Consider the following 22,668-nt stretch of genomic DNA (forward strand, 5'->3'; position numbering starts at 1 on the left):
TCCCTGGGCAGTAGATGACATCAGAAACCGGACTTACACACGATATTCAACTACATCCATTCTCACCGTCTTAAGTCTTTGTGTTTTAAATTAATTTAATACTAATATAATACTAATTAGGTCAAAGGTTGCATACTTCACTCATGTGACCTGAGCAGTTTTAGTAACTGAACAGACTGGCTCTGGATCGCTCTGGAACTTCCTCTCATGGGAGTGAGCTGGTTGCCTTTAACTCTTGCAACATAGCCAGACCAGCCTAAAAACTTTGTCCCCAAAAATGACTTTCGTTTGTTTAGCTCATTTACTTACAAAATTACCACATATCTATTTACTGAAATCTTACACAAGTCTTAAAGGGATAGTTGACCCTGAAATAAAAATTCTGTAATCATTTATTCTCATGTCGTTCGAAACCAGTAAGAATTATTTTTAACTTTTGTGCATCAAAAAAAGTTAATCTTTAGCAGAATGTTCAGGCTGCTCTATTAAAATGTAAAAGCTTTTCTTCCTCTAATTTTTAAAAATACATTTATTGTCAAAATATGAATGATGACACAAAAAATTATTTTCTTAATTTTATTGGTCATTTTTTACTCCATTAACTTATGACATTTAATGTAGGCCTTGATGCATATACTCTCAAGGTATATGCAGGGTATACAAGTGGTTTATTAAAAACAGTCCAACACTGCACTCGTGTGGTCATAAGACATCAGTTGCATAAAGTTAATGGCAGACTGCATCTTAAAGGACAATTTAATGAATTCACTTGCTCAACAACAAACATTCAGCAATAACAGCAGAAAAGGTCATCATTCAACAAGTATTTGTTTCCAAAAATCAGATTTGTGTGTGTCCATGCTGAACTGGCTGCTTCACCAAACCCAGTGTCTTCGGGCACAGTGAAAGCCTTATAGTGGTTTGTGTCAGGAACTACAGGTTCTCTCTAAATATATTGTGTTATGTTGTTGTAGTCTATTTCAGCAAGTAGTTCATTAGATTACAACTATATGGTTAATAGTGGGCAAAAATCAGTGTGCTGGTGTACTATTTAACATATATTTGAATGTTAAATACCTTTTGTATAACATTTAAATATAGTCATGATTTTAACCTGAGCATCCACTTATTCATGTAGTGTAACTGCATAAAATCCATATAAACTGTAAAATCTGAATGTAGTGTACTGTAAATAAATCTACAGATATGTAATACATATATGAACATAAAAAAGTAAAAAAAAAAATGATAATATAAAATTCAATAACAACAGACGTTCTGTTATACAGGATTATAGCATAGCAAGTCAATAAACTTTTCCTAATGATGTTTATAATGTTTTGTCAGTTATATATTGTTGGAAAGGACATCACAAAAAGAAATAAGGCTTGATGTGTTTTTTTTTTTTGTCATGCAGGAAATCAACATTGATATTGATATTATTAATGATTATAAATGAGTGAATTTATTTGTTACAAATACGGCTGTTTAAATGTAATTTCACATTTCATACACAGTATATTTGAGAAGTAAAGAGCACATGCAGTGTATTGTCATTTCCTTGCTCTTCAACTTCATTTTAATGTTTTTACAAGCTTTTTTTCATATATTTTTTCCTCATTTGGTGGCGATAGCAACAGCTTTCTTCATCCAAGCATTGTTATTGAGTAGAGAGAGCATGAAACGAGCCACATCTCCTCGTGACACAGACTGGCCGATTGGCGCACCATTTTCATCAGGGACATAATAACCTTCATGAGTGAGGAACTCATTGGCTTTGAAAACAACAAGACAAATTACCACAAATTTAAAGCACTGAAATGTGTGGAAACCTAATGGCTTCGCAGCAAAAGAAAACCTCCAAAAATGATTTATTTGTCAATAAGCAGTTTGCATAGTAATAAATGTAAAAATCGAACAACAACTGAAGAACGCACTAAAATGTATTATAGTATTACATGTATATAAAAATACTAAAGCACTAAAATGTATCATAAACCCAACTATTTAAATTGGATTTGATGTTTTATTAATAAATCTCACCTGTTGTTGGTGTATTCTTGAGACCAGGCGGCCGGACAACAGTCCAGTTGATGTCTTCAGTCTGCTTAAGAAGGTTTTCCATTTCATACATGTTGTTCAGAACACTTCTGATCATGGGAAGCAACATGAAGCGGATGAAATAGGAAGAATTGGAGCCTGAATTTGCTGTGAAGAGTGCCATAGCAATCCAATTACTACACCAGACAAACGATCAGACAAAAAGACTTTTTGTTTTGTATACCTATCCATAATAAAAACACTGCACTTACGGTCAGTGTACCACGAGGTCATGGTGATGATTCGATTGACTTTGACTTCACGCATAGCATTCAATGCTGCCTTCATAGACTGAGTGTAGCCAGTGACTCCATGTAAAAATGAGATTGGAAAGCCAAGACAGGACAAGACAGCATCCTGACCTTTGAAGTGCAGTTTCAGGCTGTCTTCTGAGAAAATGTCTGCTTCAACCACCTATCACACGAAGGCATGCGGTTAAACAATACAAGGTTATGAGGCTGGATCCTAGTGGTATACAGCTTCTAAGTGAATACTGAAAATCTGAGTGACAAAATGTGCATCACCTGGACTGGAACACATGAAATGTAATCTACAGTACGTTGAACTCATTTGGAATTGTCCTTAAAAATCTTGACTTCCTGCCCAAAAGTGTGGAGCAAGCAAATCATGTGATGATATCAGCCCATAAACGAAACACATTAAGATTTTATGCCACCCTTGTGACCGTTATGCTAAATTGTAGCCGTCTTCTTCAATGACACTGTACAAAAACTCATATAACAACTATAATAAAAGATAAAACAAAAACTTGCATATAAGTTATGCATTAAAACAGTCACCTTGGTGACTAAGAACTGGTTAATTTTATTCCAATCCTAAAGTAAACAGTCATTTAAGCAATGTGCAGACTTGAGTCAGCTAGATAAGAAAAACCAAGAGCTAATGAATAACTCAGACTATTTTACTCATACTTCACATGAAAGATTCATTTTGTCATAAAGGACTTTGCCAAATGAATTTAGATGCATAGCCTTTTTTATTGTGAATCTGCAGTCCAACCAATTGCACCTGGGAACAAATTCATGATCAATGTAACAGTACAAATTAAAGTATTTCTTAATTTCACCATGCATTTTCAAAAAGAATAACAATATATACTATGAGCATAAACCTTCCTACTACTATTTACCTTGAGGTTCTCGTGCGTTAGCGTCAGTTTCGCCGGGTTTCTGACGAGGGCAGTGACGCAGTGTCCCTGCTGAAGAGCCTGATTGACCAGCTGCTGCCCGGTTTGACCAGTCGCGCCAACTACTGCAATCTTCATCATTACTCCGGACAGAACCCTATATTCCTGCTAAACAAGAAAATGTGCTGCTATAACACACTCGTTTGCACAAAACCGCAGAGAAAGGGCTAAAAATATGAAGAGGGTTTCTGGATTTGCGTGTAACTTCGCAAAAAGTTAGTTTTGTTTGAATGATCTCCTGCTTGTGATATAACCTGCTTACCAAATGTCCGGAAATGACATTTGTTATCTCAAGACTCCTCCTCAACGACAACAACATGAAATGCATCTGAGGACACATTCAAACCGAAAGTGTGTTTTTAGCCGAGGATAGATATTTGTAAATGGTCTGAAACATGTGAGCATCACCAAATAAAGCATTTACACCTGTCGTCAACACACAAAACACCTTTAAAAAAAAAAACAGTGCCGCATCTAGCTGATCAGCAACATGTGTAAAGACCCCAGTGTTCATCCAACATGAATCGCAAAAAAGACACATCAGTAAATATATGCCAAACAACTACCAAACTCACTCTGAAATCGCTCGTGCTTGTGTGGGTGACAAGTTCTGGCAACGCAGCAACAGTAAACCCATGCGTGCAGTTTATTAACTTTCACAGATGTGGACACGAGTGCGCATGCGCACGAGTATGCGTCCTATCAGGTCCAAATTCATGTTTCTCTAAAAAAAAAAACCTTCATACATTATTAATACATGACATTATAAGAAAACGTTTGGTTTCCTTTTAAAACAAAGTTTTAAAAGTGCAAGTTGCAGCAAAAATAGATTTTTATGTGCTGTTGTGCACAAAAAAATACCCCGTTTCCTCAGACTGTGACCACAGAAATCTGTAAATGAGGATCCAATTATAATCTTCAAATATAACGTACGCCTTGCCAAATCAAGGCGAATATTGTCCGAAATGATTCCAGTATTTGGAAACACATTAATCGGAGGGACCAAACTTCATTAACACAATCTTTATTGACAGCAAAGCTTTATTGAACAGTTGAATATGATTTCACACTGTGGGACTTTAGTGAAGCGCAGAAGTCTTAACTCGACTCCCTCTGGTGGTTAATATGACTGCCACAATCATTTCAGTTCCTTGTTTTCAAATGCAGAAGTTTGAAACGGTGTGAAGTCTTTGGTTTCGCATATTCAAATGTCACCATCACAAGGACAGTTAGTGTTCATTATTCACCATGAAGCTACAGATCTGTGTGTTTCTCGGCGTGACAGTTTTCTGCGTGTCGACAGCTGATTTCTCTCCTCCAGTGGTCAACATCAGTCTGGACGTGCCTGACTTTCAGCGATGGGCTCCTCTGAAGAACCTGTATGACATCGACTTCTTGAGAAAAGCTGCGTCTGAAGTGATCGAGTAAGATTCAGACAGTCTGAACACCGAGCGCACATCACGAGAAAACCTTGCTTTCCTTTGCTATCTTACCTTAAATAAATCATGTTCTTGAACTTTGTAAATCTTTAGTGTACATTTATTCATTGTTTGTCATCACTGATCCACAGCACACTTACGTCCTAAACACATTCCCTTGCAGCTCAACTGTTCCCAAATGGGTTCATGAAGCAGTTAAACCTATAGTGAAGGCTCTGGAGAAATACATCCCACTGCCCTATGCTGGAGAAATACGGGGCATGGCATCCTTCTATGGCGCTGACATTGTAGATATTGTGCTGTTGAACTTTGCCTATGAAGTATCTGCGTAAGTATATAGGTTGACTGTTTTTCTACACTTTTTAGTAGCCTACAGTACCTCACTTGAAGCGTATTAGTTGTCAATTTGTTTTCAGCATTCATTGTGGTTGCTTTGCTTTTTTTTTAGCTTTTGCACCAGTATTGTAACTCAGGATACAAAGGGCAATATTTACCATGGCAGAAACCTGGATTATCCCCACAGTGTGCTCAGAAATCTTACTCTAGATGTACTTTTTATTAAAAATGGAAAGGTAATAGTGTTTATTATATTATATTTCATTACATTATTCTCTTGAATCTGAAAGTAGTTTTTCTTCAGGTGGCATACAGAGGAACCACTTTTGCTGGTTATGTTGGGCTGTGGACAGGACAAAGCCCCAACAAGTTCACAGTGTCTGGCAACCAACGCAGTAGGTTGATAAAAAAAAAAAAAAAAAAGGGAGATGTGTAGTGGATGTTTTGTGGTTTTAATTTACATATATATTTTTTTACAGGTAAGGGACATTGGTGGGAGAATGTAATTTCAGCAGTTTTATTAAAAAGTTCTCCAGTTAGCTGGCTAGTGCGAGAGGTAAGGGAACCAATGTATATAAAATAAAAAATAAAATTCAGTATATCAAAGTACTGGTGCAATAATTACTAATTGGCTGTTAAGAGACTTTATCGCATTAAATGAATCTGTATATCACTGATTCTCTTTAGACTCTGGAAGCAGCTGTGGATTTCCAGGATGCAGCAGTGAGACTGGCCAAGGTGCCGATCATCACAGATGTTTATTACATTTTGGGTGGTGTTCATGATGGTGAGGGTATGGTCATCACCAGAGACCGGAGCGGGTCAGCCGACATCTGGCCTCTGGATCCACTTCAGGGAAAGTATGCAGAAACCATTGTTTTTAAATGACAAAATTTACAATTGTTGTAATGAAAGCCAAAAAGTGATGATGATGCAACAGTAGGCTCTCGTTCATATAATGCTAGTATTTCCTGAAGCGTTTTACATTACTAAACCTGTGATTTTTACTGTTGCTTGTTTTAGCTGGTATAGAGTTGAAACCAATTATGACCACTGGCTTCCCGCCCCTAAACAGGATGACCGAAGGCAAGCACACAGTACATTTTTATCAATAACATAATGTGAGGTGATTATTTCACAGATGGTTTTAACATCCCCTGGACTTTTTTACAGAGATGTGGCCATGAAAGCTTTGAATGCCACTGGTCAAAACCATATTAGTATGGATTCTCTGTATAAGGTATATGGACAAATCCATTTTTGCTGCCTGTTATTGTCATAGATTATGGCATTTATTTCTGTCCCACTCTGTTAATACTACAAAATGTTATTATCGCAATTTTAAATGTTTTCAGTATAGAAGTAATTTCTGGATTCTGGAGATTTCCAGGTTTGTGAAAGCATGCACTCTTATTACATAATTTATTGACTTATTCATTTTCATTTTCACTGTTACAGGTTTTATCGGTGCATCCAGTATGTAAACGGTAAGGAGGACAGTAATGCAGCATTTCACCTATCACGTGATATTTTATGATTGTGTAGCGGTCTCACATAGAGTGCTCATTTCTCGTATGTGGTCGTTCAAATCTGATCATACTTCCTCACTGAAGTTATAATATTATAATCTAACAATCATCGCAATGCAGAATTTAGGATTTTCCTGGAGAGTTTGCAGAAACCCGTCATTTGAAGACTTCACACTACTATTCACACTTAATATTTCACAGAGACTCTGTTGTTGAAGCCAATCAGCTGTAAATCTGAACAGTCCAAGCATTGATCTCTGTTGAACTCTCGCCCTCTTTCATGTCTGGTGCCCAACAACTCAACACTGATTCTTAACTCATCTCTATATCTATTTATATATCCGAGTACTATTTTTCCTGAAAATCATTTTGTACACTGATGTTTGTGCATTAGTTTAAAGTTGTTGGGTGGTTAAGTGTTTATGAAAGAGGTGTCTTTAGCTTTCTGTAATAAAGCTTTTTAATGTGAGTATGATCTTCCTTCCAGGAGCACTGTTTATACGACCGTCATGAGTGCCGGCACTCCTGAGAAGTATACAACAGTTGTCAGAGATGTAAGAACAAACATTAATACATGATTTTTAAAACATAAAACATAAGATTCACTTTACATATGGTACCACCATCGTGTCATGTGGTATTCTTTCATGAAGTCTAGTTGGCTGGTTTGTTAACATAAGTGTTTTTGTTGAATGAAGCAATATTTCTCTCCTAATGTAAGAGTTTGCTATAGCTTCTCTGATATCATTTTGACATTAAGGGGTTTTGCAACCCTCAGCTGACATCAGTCTGTCAGCTGTTGCAAGGAGCAAGCACAGGAATCTTTTCTATGCTTTGGAAACTTCTGTATCTTGCAATCATTAGTCTAGGAACTGTGGCTTACTGACATTATCTTTTTCAGATTTTCTTTTCTTCATAAATACAGTTAATGGTCTTTCCTTTCTGTTCACAGACGTGCGTGTGAAGGAATGAGACGTTCTCTTGACCAGCTCCGCCAGACTTTTCACCCAGCTTAGTTCTGTGCAACAAATTCTTCTTCTCTTCTGCATTTCACAATGGAATGAGTCGTATTTTAATATCTGAAATGGAGGGCTGCTCAATATTGGGGAAAAAAAACTGACATTTTTTTGTGATAAAACCTATAGCCTGTTGCAATAGGAAAAGTAAAAATAAATAAAAAAGAATCAGATTACTTAAACAGGTCTATTTGGAAAGTATCATTCCAAAAAAAAAAAAGATTGTAAATGTAGGACTGATTTTAATAAATGTTTAATAAACAAGAAGTTAATATTAAGTGACTTACATTTTAGAAATACTGTGACACATTTCAGTATTTGCTCTGTTTTTTCAACACACAAATGTATGCTTCTGTAACATGTGACCCTGGACCACAAAACCAGTCTTAAGTGTACATTTTTCAAAATTGAGATTTATTTATTATAAAGCTGAATAAATAAACTTTCTATTGATGTATGGTTCCTTAGGATTGTATATTTGAAAATCTGGAATCTGAGGGTGCAAAAAAAAAAATCTAAATACTAAGAAACTCATCTTTTAAGATGTCCAGATGAATTCTTAGCAATGTATATTACTTATCAAAAATTAAGTTTTGATACATTTATGGTAGGAAATGTACAGAATATATACATATAGTGTTTTTTTTTTTTTTTTGACTATTGCTAAAAATATACCCCAGACTGCTCCATCTGTTTCCTTTGAAAGTGCTATTTCCTACAAAGTCCAGTCAAGTCGAATCAAGCTATTAGCCCTAATCCCTTTAGGGCTAGTTGACTTAATTCAGCTACACAGATGAAGACTGTTAAGACGCAGAGAAACAAACACACACCTACTGAAGGCCCCGGGAGTTTGACACAAGATCTTCTCTTATTTTTGAATGAAATAATGGATTTTTGCTCAGGACATTGAAGGTTTCTCGGGGGACATGGGGAAGTGTGTGACTTTGCTTTCTTTGTGTCTTCACAAGCTGATTTATTTCCATTTTTACTATTTGCATTGACTAACTCAAGCACCGATGGGGTTCTCCAGGTGGATACATTCCTTTGGATGATATGTTGTGGAAATCAATCTTTTGGGATTTCCTTGATTAAAGAGAAACCCACCAGGTGAGATTTGGACTATTAAAGACAGAGTTTTGCTGAAACTATTTACATCAGTTACATCAGTACATTTCAATTCAAGGAAATGCCCAGAAAAGGTACCAAAGTACTATGACTAATTTAATGGTCATCTATAATGAAATCTTTAACCATTTTTTTTTAAATAGGCAAGATTTTGTATGTGTTAAATTATGTTACTAACAAAGAAAAATTATAAATGTATAATTAATAGAATATTTTTCATATAGCAGTAGCACTTATTCCACTTAACTAAAAAGTTGTGAGATAACTACTCAGGTTCTTAAACTTAAACACTATGAATGAATAACAGATGTCTGGGTGATTTAGAGTGAGGCAGGGTCTTTCACAGAGTCACAGGTGTGTGTTGACGTCGTCTGCTCTGTAAAGAAGATTGAAGCCAGTGCGAGAGAACAATGAAGCCAGAGTAACTCGCTCTCTGGATCTCATTAACGTGTGAAACAACATGACATTTGGTGTTCATGCAACAAACTTGAAATATTGTACAGTTTTTTTATTATCATCAAATCTCTGATATGATTTACCAGAGTATTTCTTTTTTTTTTGGTCTGATCTATAGTATGTAATAATATATTATATAATATAATAATGTATTGTGTAAATTGTGTACTATCGAAAAAAGTATTTTTTTTTTACATTTTTTTTTTATATTGTGCATTTATACTTTTGTAATGCAATTTGTATTAAATAAATATATAAAATACGATTCAATGTGCTTGATTCATAAAGTGTCATACAAGTGCTTAATAAAAGTGCTTGACTTGACATTTTCTACCTTCATCAGAAGCTATGGGGTGTGGTGCCACAAAAACCAGCAAATTCAACAGACGATTTGATAAAGGTAAAATGTTTACAATAACATTTATATGAATGGCTCGTGTAATTCAAAGAATATATGTATGTTTGTGTGAGTTTTGTTTAGTCGAAGACTGTTTAGTGTGAATATAACTTGACCTAAAGACTTCTTCTTCTTAAAACAGATGGACATGCCATCCCAGGTGAGTTTTTACCAGTGCAGCAAAGCTTGTGTAAAACCTTATTTATGACAACATGGTTGTCAATTAATTCTGTGCAATGTCAATATATAAGTAGGCTAACTAATTTACTTTCTCAACCTTTCTTCTTTTCATGCAAATCTACAGCGGCCATAAGTAAGCAAAACTCATCTTTTTTATGACTACTGTGATATCTGTTTTGGGTAGCACATCCTGTACAGTTATAAGACTTACAGTACAGTAAAAATTTGTCTTATAAGGAAAAGAAAACAGCCTACTATTTAAATCTTTAAATATATTAACTACTGTTTCTTGGTAATTTTGTGAAATTTACTTTGCAAAAATCTAATCTTACACCATTTTATTGTGTGTGTGTATAAATAATAATATCTCAAATGATACTCTACTGGGTGTAAATCTAGAAGCTCGACATGAATACTATTGCACTTATAACAAAATGGTTTAATTATATTTAGTTAAACCAAAAGGAAAAACCCTTTCTGAGCTCTTTTGCATTCTCTTGAAAGCAATAAAGGCAGCTGTGCTGATCCAGCGCTGGTACCGACAGTATGCGGCTCGCATGGAAATGAGACGCAGATACACCTGGAACATCTTCCAGTCCATGGAGTACGCAGACCTACAAGACCAGATCAAAGTAAGAAATCCATTCTCAACGCTATTTTTAACACGAGAGCAGGTGAGGCCATTTGGAACTTGAATGTGTGAGGCTTACGGTGTCATGCTGTGGAGCTGTTTTTTTTACCTGTACAAAAACAGTCTATTTTGCTGCATGATATTGCAAACAGGTATTTGTTATCATATTATTTGAATTCATTATCATAATCCAAAAAAAAAAAAAAACACTGGTTTGTAGTGCAAATCTATTTACTGTTTACTGTACTTTGACAAACCTCTAGTTATTTTTGGTCATTCCACGAAATGGGTGCCTTTTGCGTCCCTATGAAATAATCAAGCATAGAATTAATATAACAACAACAACAAAAATTATTGTGATTTAAAAGCATAACAATACCATGTATTCTTTCAAAAATATTACATCAACATAACATCAAAAAAGTCAATGAAATATTATTTTAAATAATCTAAATAGCATTTGTACTAATTAAGGATAGGGGTTTTGGCTTGTCCCTCACTATGATTTTTCTTTTCCAGCAGGACTCTTATTTAGCAAAATGAAGGCAAAAATGTGTTGTTAATAACTGGTTTAAGATGATGAGATAGAGTAAAAATATTTTTTCCCATAACTCATTGTCACTAATGCATCCATGTAAATGCAATGACAAACAAGAGCAGTAAGGCCCTCCCCAATATAACAGTATGTATATATATATATATATGTAACCCAATATATCACACAATATAATGCAATACAAAACAGTAAAACTTTACAATATTATGCAAACAAATATGTGCATTGTATGCTGAAGAATGTGTGTCCTGTCATCCCTGTTACTGACCTTAAGGTCAGACTGAAGTCAATCCTGTTTACGTCAACGTCATTCATTTTATAAAAATGTTAAAAACTATATTTGATTCAGACTTTTCAGGTTTTTCCATTGTAACTTTTTTTATGTTTTATTTTAAAGCACTTTTTTAAATATCTCTCTTATTTGACGTGGTCACCCTCCAAAATAAACGAGTATATTCTTGGTAATCCGAATGACAAATATAAATATATTTTCAAAAAATCAAAAATTTGAAATTCCTAGAACCAAATGCTGCACACATACATATGTGAAAAAAACTATTGCATAGTTCTTATCAAAACGTTTGTATACAGTAATGCTTGTGTCTGTAACAGGGTTGACAAAAATATCAAAACATGGATAGTCTATCCAAAACATGCAAGCTTGGAATTTTTGAATGAATTTACTTAATTTAACTGTGAAAACGGTGAACGAATGTAATATATGACAAATACATTTCTTTCTCACTTTCTCACACAGTTATACAATTTTCTTGGTTACCTGATGGATAACTTCACTCGATCAAGCAGTGAACGTAATCAAAGCTTCTGCATATAAACACATAACATATAAAACCTTCCCCAGAAATGTATCCATGCTGAACACATGCTTTATGTTTTATCATGTAGGAAAACTGATCTCACACATCTTCCGAGAAAATGAGGTTTGCAGAGATGCAGAGTGGGAGAGATACTTCAGCTTCACCAATATTGATGTCCCAGACATTTACGCTGGCCCACGACTAACCTTTCCTTTAGATATGGACCAGGTGGCTGATCTTGTAGAGGCCTTTAAAAACAAACAAGTAGGTGTTCCACGAGGATGCATGAAATATATGTTTATGTATAAGATAATCAGATGCCTTTAACCATTCATATTTCTGGTTTCTCCAAGCAGCAGCTTCACTCTCGTTACGTTCTTCAGCTTCTTCTGGAAACATGGAGGTTGCTCAGAGTGTTGCCAAATATCAATCGAGTCTCTACATGCCATAGCAAAGAAATAACCATTTGTGGTGAGAGTGGCTGACACATTTTTTATTTGTTATTAAAACACTATTCAATGCCCCTTTTAAATAAAATGATTAACTTTATTACAGGTGATCTACATGGGCAATTAGAAGACCTGCTACTAATATTTTACAAGGTTGGCATTCATTTATTTTACTCTCAGCTACAGTATTGTGTTAGCCTGATAAAGCATGGCTTTAATATATCTGTTCCTATGGATTTGGGGGGTGTTTATTTTTCCAGAATGGAATGCCGTCACTGGAGAAACCTTATGTTTTCAACGGAGACTTTGTAGACCGAGGCAAAGACTCCATGGAGATTCTGCTCATATTGTTTGCTTTCCTGCTTGTGTATCCTGGAGATGTTTATCTTAATCGAGGAAACCATGAAGATCACATCATTAATCTGAGGTAATGGATACAGTATGTGCTGAACACATGTATTCACTAACACACTATATAAGATACTCTTAAAACTTTGGACAGTACTTGTATTTTGCAGTATCCAAGCTTAGTAAGTTTAAAGCAAACGATACCAGTACTTTATTAAGAGTCTGTTTACTTCTCCACTGCCGTTCCATACATGCATGTTTTATAGACTCCGAATTACTAAATAGTTTCATATAAGCCACTCTAGTAACCACTAGGGGGCATAAGCAGACTTCCAGGGGTCCACAATAAAGTTAAACTTTTATGTTAACATAATCTTAATTAAAATGCTAGAAAAAACACACTAAAAATAATCTAAAAATGTTTTTTTTTTTTTTTTTAATTTTCAGTCAGAAATTCCTAGTAAATTTCACAATTAATTACAAAGAAACACATTGTAATAGTGTTGTCATGTTAAATATACTCCAGTAATCTTTTATTGACTTCAAATAAATATTTAAGAATAATTTAGTTTTTCGAAACTTTTTTACGGTGTACAACAGAAGTACCAGAGGTACATATCAGATTAGAAAGAGCGCCCTTTGAATACTGTCATGGACAAAGGAGACCCTTGGAGTCAAACATTTCGAGAATCACTGGTCTAGATGAGTCAGCGTACTAATATTTGTGAGGATCGGTCACAAGGTGATACTATAATATGATAATCAACACTTAACATCAGACCTATAAGAAAATGAATAAGACTAAAGATTCTGTTTTCATCTGAATCAAATGCTCTGATTTATTTCCCTTTTTCTACAAGAAAAACTTCCACTTTGAATTCTGTTTTTGTGAAAACATGTTGTTTTCTCTTCAAAGGTATGGCTTCACCAAAGAAGTACTGAGCAAATACAAGGTAGGCCATTAATTAGGCCTAACGTTACATCTAATGTCTGTGCACGGTAATTCCTCAGAGTTTGTTTAGCATGTGGTGTTAGCCGTTTATCTCTGTTATGAAACAGTAAGGGATTTCCTTCTAAGAACAGCACCTATTAACAGAAAGTGGCCAGCTCAGACTTACAGTTTAAAAGAGGACACTCTGGTCAGTTATCCTGCAGTTATTTACACAGTTAATGTGGGTCAGTCCTCGGTAAGAGGATTACAACAAGCAGGCTTCAAGACTTCATGTGCTCTCTCTCACCGGTGGCTGTTAACTAACTAGATTAGAAATTAACAAACCTTTGACTGCATATTATGACACCTTAGAAGGAAATTGAATAAACGGATACAGAGTTATTTTCATACCATTGGAAAGGTATTATATTAGAATTTTAAAGAACTTCTGGCTGTTAATTAGCTGGAAATCAAATAAACGTTTGATTGAAATGTGATTAGTGGGAAATAATATACAGTTATGAGTCATTTGTACTGTATTTATACTAGTATTCTAAAAGAAAATTGGCAAAGCCTTTATGTATTATTCATTATAAAAGTATTCATAATGTATGTTGTTGTTATACATTATATCTTTTCATAAATAATTTGAACCAAAGTTAAAATGCATTATAATTTTTGAAGGTTTGTTTATCTAGTATAATGTGTTTTAATGCATGATACTTTCAATGATGAGTATTATAATGTTTATTCATGAGATCATTCTATCAGGGCATTATAAGGTGTATTAAAAGGCATAATTAATGCATTAAAATTACTTTTAAAATGTGTTATATATAGAGGTTTCAAGTAAAGAAAATGCAGGTTAAGCAATAGGACAATCTTTCGTCAATTTTTATTTATTTTTTGGCAGATTTAAGGTCAGTGGCATTGATTATAGCTTTGTTCATATTTTGAAATATATTACATTTTTCAATATTTATTATTTTTTTTTGTCTATGTAGTTTTTATTAAGTTTTTATTTACTCCAAAAAAAAAAAGAAGAGTAACATTGCCTTTGCAATAAAATGAAAGATTTTTTTCAATGAATTTTATTTCAAGTGTTTATGTTTATTATAGTTTAAATTGTAATCAATGATAATAACTCTGCTGCAATATGATAATATCTCATTACATAATCAGTAATGTGTTCTGCTCTGTTCTTTTGCCTTGTTTCTGCTCTAACCTTCACATTATGGGGCAGTTTATTTGATGTGCTTTGTTTCCTCAAATCTCTCATCTGTTCAATCACATTAAGCTGCATGGGAGGCGTATTCTCAAGCTGCTCCAGAAGATCTTCAGCTGGCTGCCTTTAGTGACAGTAATCGACCAGCGGGTGCTGATAGTCCACGGAGGAGTCTCAGACACCACTGATCTCGCTCTGATAGCTCGAGTGGACAGACACAGAGTGAGTCCAACGAACGGTTAACATGTTGTTAAAAGCATGAACATCTCCTCTTTTATAACTGATGTTAAAAAATATTGTACTTCTATAGTATGTGTCTTCTCTGAGGCCTCCTAAGAAGAAGACTCCATCACGTATTAATGTATATGCGAATTCAGAGCGTTTACCTGAGACGGTCCTCTGTAAGAATACAATGGGCTCGCTGACCTTTCCCAAACCGTTTGGTGCTCGGGACAGTTTTCAGAGACGCTCCCTTCAAGACTTCTCAAGCACCATGGCTCGGACGCTTGAGGGGGAGTTTGAGGTTCGTCGTAGACAAGCAGAGTTTAGTCTGTCCAGCTTCAGCAAGTCTCACAGTATACTGAGCACTGCTCTGTCGCCTGACTCTGAACCAGACTCATCACAGTTCACCGACAACAGCAATGATGAGTGGAAACAGGTGGGCTACTACCAGTATCCGTAACTATGGCCTAATGACTTTTCCAGTTGTTTGTGATTTACTGAACAGTGTTTAATACTTAATACTTTAGGGATTTAGGATATTAAAGTATTAAGGATACAGAGTTTTTACATTTTTTATAAAAATAATTAAATATTTTTGCTCAAAATTTCTACCTGATGAAATATTTTTTGAGCCTGGCATACTCTCTTCAAAATAAAAGTTAGATTTTTTTTTTTTTTCATTGAAGAAACATTATTGGTTCAGTAAACATTTCCTAAAATAACTTTTCACCACTGTAAAAATAAAGAATAAAAAACTTTTGTGGAAAGGAAAGATTTCATGGATGTTAAAGGTTCTTCAAGCATAGATGCCAATAAAGAATCCTTGTTTTTAAGAGTGTAACTAGAAAAATTTGTAATAAACATGTTTATAAAATGTATAAAAGGCCCAAGATTTATTAATTTATATGACTTTTCCATGTCAAAATTTTTTTTTTAATAATTCTTAAAATAATAAAGTTTTTGAGGAGAGAAATTACAAAACGAAATAGCTTGATTTTTGTAGTTGTCTGAGCTTTTTTAATATTAAGACTATTTAAAATAATTTTAGGTTAATTTGTGGACTCCGGCTCTTGGTCAAGAACAACTGTACCAACACAATACATGTATAGTTTTGCAGCATTCATTTCAACTCATCCCTCAGTGTATAAACACACAAACTGAATTTGGAGTACTGCGCTTAATGTATGGAAACTTTTGGAAAAGACTAAATAAATGTTAAAATGCAACCCCCCCCCTCCCCCCCCCACACACACACAAAAAATAGAAGTAAGTTCTTGAAGTATATTCACAAGAAAAATGTAACATGAGACTAGTGGGATACATTTGCCATTTAATCTGGAACGTTTGCTTTAAATGCAAAGCAAATAGTTTTACATTTTCCTCTTGTGTGCCATCAGATTTTGGACCTGCTGTGGAGTGACCCCATGTCTCAGGACGGTTGCATTCCCAATGAGGTCCGTGGTGGAGGCTGTTATTGGGGTCCTGATGTCACAGAAGACTTTCTGAACAGGCACAATCTCCAGCTCATCATCCGCTCACACGAGTGCAAACAGGACGGATACGAGTTTTGCCACAATCGTAAGGTGAGGAATGCAGTGACATGAGCCCTCAGACAGACTTTTGAGAAGAAAATAATAATGATAATGTCAGTTTGGCTAATATTAAAGCGGAGTTATTTCTGATAGTTTTTAGATGTGTGTAAGGCAATGACTGAATTTATATGAACATACTCATTTGAAGCCATTTCATGTACTTATGTTAATTTTAGCTCATGTTAATTTAAAGCAGTTTTTAGGACACTGTGTTTTTAGGACACCCGTGAGTAAAGTAGTTATTCTCTAGCCGAGCTCAGAGTAAAATTAATCTGCAGAGGTTGCCCTTTCATATCTCAAGGAATGCTACTTCTCATTTACTGTACAGTATGTATTATAAGCATAATAAGCATCTCAAAAGCTTCTCCTAAAAAATCAATTTGAAAAGAATATAAAGAGAGATAAAGAGTTCAATGTAACACTTTCTTTTAAGAACCAATTTTCACTATAAACTACCTGCTTCTTTGTGTGCATATTACTAACATACTGGCCTTTATTAGTACCTACAGTATAAAGCATATATCAATGGCTTATTCTGCATAACCGTACTTTAGGCCCCTTAATCCTACCCTGTACCTAAACTTAACAACTATCTCGCTAACTATTAATAAGCAGGAAATCAGGAGTTCTCCTTAGAAATTTTTCCCTTTCTTTTAGGAGAACATCAAGATAATTGTCATATGTTTTAAAAAATCCCATAAAAGCTTTGTTTTTTTTTCTTCGTAGCACAATATTTTGGATGAAAAAAACGGGAGGTTTGTGACTGTCCCATAGCCGGCCAATAAGTTACACTGTCAAGGTCCATAAAAGTATGAAAGACATGGTCAGAATAGTCCATCTGTCATCAGTGGTTCAACCGTAATGTTGTGAAGCGACGAGAATACTTATTGTAAGTGAAGAAAACAAAAGTAATGACTTTATTCAACAATTCCTTTGTCGACAGTCTCTGTGTCTCTCCACATCACTGTATGCTGCGTATGCTCTTCTGTATCAGCTGCGTCACAAGGATGCTCTGTTTTCTTTCAAATCAAAGCTAAATACACGTAGAAACAGCGGCTGAACCACTGATGGCAGATGGACTATTCTGATGATGTCTTTCATACTTTTCTAGAGCTTGTCAGTGTAACTTACTTGGCAGTCTATGGGACAGTCACAAGCCTCCCGGTTTTCATCCCAAATGTTTTAAATTGTTCTCCGAAGACGAACAAAGCTTTTATGGGTTTGGGGTTAAGTGATTAATGACAACATTTTCATTTTGGGGTGGAGGATCCCTTTAAGGTTGATTTGATTAGGTTGATTATGGTTGTCCCTCCATGTTTTTTTCAGGTCCTGACCATTTTTTCAGCCTCTAACTACTATGAGGCTGGCAGTAACAGAGGAGCCTTCGTCAGACTGGGTCCAGATCTCGTGCCCTACTTCGTTCAGTATCAGGTCACCCATATGACCCGAGGACTGAGCTTTCCACAAAGGTAAATCGACATGATACCATCAGCCGTTTGAACTAGACTGAACTAGAGGAAGGATTTTCATTCACAATTTGAAATGTATTGTCTGGTACTGATGTAGGATTTGGTGCAAAAACTACAGCAGATGTTGTGTTCGAGATTCATTGTCATTTTTCTGGCTCCTTGGTGTTCTTTCAGTGTAAAACGCACAGAGCATACAGCTTTCAAAGCCCTACGAGAGCTACTGTTTGTGCACAAGTCAGATCTCCTCAGTGCCTTTCAAGAGATTGACAAGGAGAACACAGGTAAGCACAACTATCTATAAAATGTGCATTCAATATTCTGACACCTATTGTTATGATGATATCACTACCACTTCTTAACTAAATAAATGATCTTCGACCCAACAGGACTGATCTGTTTGAATGACTGGGCGAGTGCAATCGAGCGAGTTCTTCACCTGGATCTGCCTTGGCAAGTGCTTCATCCTCAGCTACTGTCCAGCACCAAAGAAGGAAAGCTGGACTATCAAGGCTGGTTCCGTGATCTCGCCCTAAAAAAGCCCAGATCCCAGGTAAAGCAGCTCTTTTGATCACGTCTGCTGTGTTTGTAATGCAGAATGGCTGTGAATATGTTGCAGTAACTGCTATCCTCCGTTCTGTCTACAGCACATTGAACAGACTATGCTGGAGACACTTTATAGACATCGCTCCACACTAGAGACCATTTTCAGAATAGTGGACACCGATAATTCAGGTATGAAAAATATATGCAGATAATAATAATAGCTCTTTATCATTATAGATCATACTGTGAATGATTCATCCATGTAGGTTTCATTTTTAATGCTTTTTTGATCAACATAAATGTCATCTTCCAGTGAAAACAACAGACTTCTCTCTGGTGACGTATATGCCAGACGTTTCTCAGTCATTTATTTACTCATTTATTCCCACTCATTTATTCTCACTATTAACTAACCATTAACTATGACTTTTGCCTCAATTAACTCCTTATTTGCTGCTTATTAGTAGTTTATAAGGTATTTGTTAAGTTTAGGGTATTGGGTAGGATTATGGATGTCATGCATTATATGAACTTTATAAGCACTAATAAACAGCCAATATGTTAATAATAGACATGCTAATAAGCAACTAGTTATTAGTGTGAATTGGACCCTATACTAAAGTGTTACTGTATTTTTTAAATAAATGTTCAAAAAGACATAAACTCATAAAAATGACCCATTTTACATATATTGTGGCCTATATTTCTGAGTGAAATGGCTTCTTGAATGAGAAAGAGATCATTGTTGTTTGCTAATTCTCATTGGTTGAAGGGGAGGGATGGAGTATTCTTCCACTGCAATATTTTACTAAAATAAGAATTGTCAATTGACCTTTTGCAAAGACCTGCCCCCCTTAGTTACTGTTGCTACATCCGACGAGCCATGGTGCTCTCACCTTAGTGAAAAATACATCGCAGAGCAAAGAGGACAGATTTAGCATTGTGACAGGTCAGCCAATCAGACTCCTGGCGAATGGTCAAGTGATTGCGCAGTGATTTCCCTGTTGAAGATAATTCCTGCTGAGAACAGACAAAATGTAACTGGATGGCTTTGAATATTACACTCCCATGACCTGTGTTTGCGTTTCTCCCAGGTCTCATCACTTTTGAGGATTTCCGTCAGACGTTGAAGCTGCTCAGTGCCTATCTGAAAATGGAGATCTCTGACGAGGTCATCAACGGGCTGGTTATCAGCACCGACACAAATAATGACGGTAGCATTGACATTGATGAGTTTATGGAGGCTTTCCGGCTAGTAGACAAAAGCAGACTCGAGAGGGGTCAAAGTCTACTAAAGCTCAAGCAGGACACTCAGAGCCTTCCTCAGGAGATGGAAACCCCACAGACAGCCGACTCTACAGCTCCACAGATTTCACAATGTCTAACCTCGCAGACTGTAGACAATCCAGCTTCACAGACTGAAGATCTGTTATAAATTATAACCTTCCCTTGGTATTTAACCCTGACGCCAGATTAAACCTTTTAGACTTTAATGCTCCTCTCTTAACCAAAAATAATTAATGGTGCAGGTTTAGAATACACCTATGTTCAGTGCTTAATAATAAATGTTATCTGATATTTCAAAGATTTATGCATTTGGTTTTATCTCCCCTAAAATAAGATAAAAAGGCTTCTAGTGTTTGCCTTCATTGTCTCTGACAAATTTATTAACATATTCTGTATCAAAATCAGCGATCAGTATCTTGATAATACTCCATGACATGACTATATAGACTAAATGTTGGACATAATCTATTTGTTCTATTGTCTGTGTGAATGTGCAAGTAAATGTTTGAAAACGTCTTTTTCTGCAACTTTTCTGTGGGTTTTAAGAGCAAGTGTGTTTATAATAAGAGGTATGTTGACATCGAGCTCTGTGATCTGTTGCTGTAAGCAAATAAAAGGCATTGTCCTAGAAAACAGACCACCCAAAAAACAGACTGGTGCTGTCCTTTCTCACACACTGACTGAAGGATTTTGGTAGGGTTTTGTTATTAAAAATAACATAGGATAGACGGAGTATAGCCTATTTGCATGTTTCTTAAGCATTCTATGACCTAAAATCCATTCCCAAACACATACATACATATTTTATATATATATATATATATATATATATATATATATATATATATATATATATATATATATATATATATATAGCCTATATAAATCATACACGCATACTCTAGGAAACCTTGATGTAGTCCTAATGTAGGCCTAACATTTATTGCAGTTCATGTTGTTAATAACAACACATGGAATACATTTTCTTTCTCTTTGCTTTTTTACACGGTTGTCCTAAATCAATGTGATAAACGAGCTATAGGTCAAAAGTAATCGAAGTAATCAAAAAGTAGTCTGGTATTACCTAATATTGCCTATGTAACATACCGGATTATGTTACTAACTACTGTTTTTTTCATGTAGGCCTAACTTGTTATCAGTAAGGGACCCAGCTCTGCTCATACATTTTACGTCATATATGGTTACAAACGCCATATAATAAGGTTTTTTCCACTCAACCCACATCTGAGTCTCAGATAAACTATTTAGCGGTATTTCCTGATTATGAATAGACCTAACTGCGATTCACCACTAGGAGGTGTCTGTGTAAAGGGGTCATTATACGAAAACGTGCCATTTTGTGTCCCTCAGGAAAAAAAAGCTCTGTAAATCTTAATAAAACATAAAAGAAATGGAATATTTTATATTTTAGTTTCCATAATGTCTCATAATATAAGAATAAATTATTTTCTGTTTCTTTGGTTTTTAAAGGATTTTAATCACATTTTTGTACAAAGCATCTTGAAGAAATGTTGAAAATGGCCTGTCCCTCAGTAAGATTTTTCTACTTCTACTTGCTATCGAGGCCAAAAAAGTCAAACTATCATAAAAAAACATATACTTGTATAAAGCCTTAAGTGTCAGTTCATTAGTCATAAATGGATTTTATTCTTAACGTGTCAAATAAAATAAAAAAACACACAATTTAGTCGGGTCCCTAGGTTCTCGTCAACCCTGTTACTTTTTATAAAAACACCTCTTTAAAGATAATGGACTGTTCCAAAAGTTGCATCAGTTCCAGGAAGTGACATTATCTGACTTTCATGAAGTTGATGGTAGAAGACAAGTAAGTGTTCTCTTCTTTTTAATGAATTTTCTTTGAGGTTATGTAATGTCTGAAAGACAGGGACACGCTCATTGTGTCAGCCCTGTTACCAGAAAAGCATATGTTAAAAAGTTTTTTGTACATATTTAAAAATTTACATATATGATAATATTTAAGCCTCTCATTAAGGCACGTAATGTAGTGTCATTACCTATACCTCATGGCTAGTAATGGCCGGCAATAACCTTTTTCGTCAACCCTGTTACCGTCAACCCTGTAACCATTCCAGGGTAAGAGGGTTGACCCAAGTACGCTTTTGTGTGTCTTACCCATGTTGTATACACAAGAAGGGTTAAATCAAGGGCAACTGGACTAGGTACGTCCATATTTGAAGCTATTGCCTCTCATCCAAGGGGTTTCTTCATTTCTAAATGACTGATGGGGAGTGCCAGGCATTTAACCTCTGTGGGGTTGTCACCCCTGAGCCAACCCTTCTTGGATAACTATGACCTGGATGACTGAGAATTTTAACAGACATACTTTTCTTACAAATAGTATACATAATATACATGTTTTTACAGTTTTTATCCCTAAAAATCATGTTTTTTTATTTATTCTACTGATAGATAGGCTAAAATATGTTGAGGTTACTGATCTATACTGATACACACAAGTGCATTGGGTTTTATAAATGTGCTTTATAAATCAAAAGTCATTATTTTTTTTATTATGAGAAGTCAATAAATTAACAAGCTTTTCAGTTTGCATTTGGGATACTCTCCATACATGCACTCCATCCAAATAGTTTGAAAAAGTTTTCTTGTCAAAAAATAAATCAAGCTTGTGTGACTTGTATGATTATTTGATGGCATGTGAACTACTTACATTTACAGTATGCTACACAATCATAAATAATCAGGGCTGGGGTGTAACGAAATACATGTAACAGCGTTACGTATGTAAAATACAAAATATGAGTAACTGTAT

At 35.2% G+C, this 22,668-nt stretch overlaps 3 protein-coding genes across 7 annotated transcripts; 2 read left to right on the top strand and 1 right to left on the bottom strand.

Annotated features, from left to right (window-relative positions):
- Positions 1-1,426: 1,426 nt before the first annotated feature.
- Positions 1,427-3,987, bottom strand: LOC127998187 (flavin reductase (NADPH)). Of its 5 annotated transcripts, none has more exons than XM_052592092.1 (5): positions 3,883-3,987; positions 3,251-3,412; positions 2,313-2,514; positions 2,044-2,208; positions 1,427-1,775 (listed from the first exon to the last, which is right to left on the bottom strand). In XM_052592092.1, exons 2-5 carry the CDS (start codon positions 3,386-3,388, stop codon positions 1,618-1,620), a joined length of 663 nt encoding a protein of 220 aa, XP_052448052.1. In that variant the 5' UTR covers positions 3,389-3,412; positions 3,883-3,987; the 3' UTR covers positions 1,427-1,617. The 5 variants fall into 5 exon arrangements, with proteins under 5 accessions (XP_052448052.1, XP_052448051.1, XP_052448053.1 ...); XM_052592091.1 differs by having other exon boundaries at positions 3,251-3,415; positions 3,883-3,983; XM_052592093.1 differs by lacking the exon at positions 3,883-3,987 and adding an exon at positions 3,570-3,701.
- Positions 3,988-4,468: 481 nt separating this feature from the next.
- On the top strand, positions 4,469-7,924 carry LOC127998243 (N-acylethanolamine-hydrolyzing acid amidase). Its single transcript, XM_052592094.1, has 11 exons — positions 4,469-4,731; positions 4,910-5,074; positions 5,195-5,318; positions 5,387-5,477; positions 5,562-5,638; positions 5,770-5,942; positions 6,106-6,168; positions 6,256-6,322; positions 6,541-6,569; positions 7,099-7,165; positions 7,564-7,924. The coding sequence occupies exons 1-11, from the start codon at positions 4,556-4,558 to the stop codon at positions 7,573-7,575; spliced, it is 1,044 nt and encodes a 347-aa protein (XP_052448054.1). The 5' UTR covers positions 4,469-4,555; the 3' UTR covers positions 7,576-7,924.
- Positions 7,925-8,187: 263 nt separating this feature from the next.
- LOC127998259 (serine/threonine-protein phosphatase with EF-hands 2-like) lies at positions 8,188-20,371 on the top strand. The gene is made up of 19 exons (XM_052592095.1): positions 8,188-8,734; positions 9,552-9,608; positions 9,748-9,765; positions 9,910-9,918; positions 10,290-10,417; positions 11,730-11,784; positions 11,879-12,054; positions 12,147-12,261; positions 12,346-12,392; positions 12,500-12,666; positions 13,504-13,540; positions 14,816-14,965; positions 15,054-15,401; positions 16,363-16,548; positions 17,884-18,026; positions 18,201-18,307; positions 18,413-18,576; positions 18,671-18,758; positions 19,664-20,371. The coding sequence occupies exons 2-19, from the start codon at positions 9,557-9,559 to the stop codon at positions 20,002-20,004; spliced, it is 2,331 nt and encodes a 776-aa protein (XP_052448055.1). The 5' UTR covers positions 8,188-8,734; positions 9,552-9,556; the 3' UTR covers positions 20,005-20,371.
- The last annotated feature ends 2,297 nt before the right edge of the window (positions 20,372-22,668 follow it).

This window comes from Carassius gibelio, chromosome A5, assembly GCF_023724105.1.
Source record: "Carassius gibelio isolate Cgi1373 ecotype wild population from Czech Republic chromosome A5, carGib1.2-hapl.c, whole genome shotgun sequence".
Classification (NCBI taxonomy): Eukaryota; Metazoa; Chordata; class Actinopteri; order Cypriniformes; family Cyprinidae; genus Carassius; species Carassius gibelio.

Coding starts and splice junctions, on each gene's coding strand:
- LOC127998259 (XM_052592095.1), top strand. CDS start 9,557: ATGGGGTGTGGTGCCACAAAAACCAGCAAATTCAACAGACGATTTGAT. Junction 12,667..13,503: donor GATCACATCATTAATCTGAG/GTAATGGATACA, acceptor TTCTCTTCAAAG/GTATGGCTTCACCAAAGAAG. Junction 18,308..18,412: donor GATTGACAAGGAGAACACAG/GTAAGCACAACT, acceptor TCGACCCAACAG/GACTGATCTGTTTGAATGAC.
- LOC127998243 (XM_052592094.1), top strand. CDS start 4,556: ATGAAGCTACAGATCTGTGTGTTTCTCGGCGTGACAGTTTTCTGCGTG. Junction 5,319..5,386: donor TTTTTATTAAAAATGGAAAG/GTAATAGTGTTT, acceptor GTTTTTCTTCAG/GTGGCATACAGAGGAACCAC. Junction 5,943..6,105: donor CTGGATCCACTTCAGGGAAA/GTATGCAGAAAC, acceptor TGCTTGTTTTAG/CTGGTATAGAGTTGAAACCA.
- LOC127998187 (XM_052592093.1), bottom strand. CDS start 3,647: ATGTGTCCTCAGATGCATTTCATGTTGTTGTCGTTGAGGAGGAGTCTT. Junction 2,515..3,250: donor TAACGCACGAGAACCTCAAG/GTAAATAGTAGT, acceptor TTCGTGTGATAG/GTGGTTGAAGCAGACATTTT. Junction 2,209..2,312: donor GACCTCGTGGTACACTGACC/GTAAGTGCAGTG, acceptor CACTCTTCACAG/CAAATTCAGGCTCCAATTCT.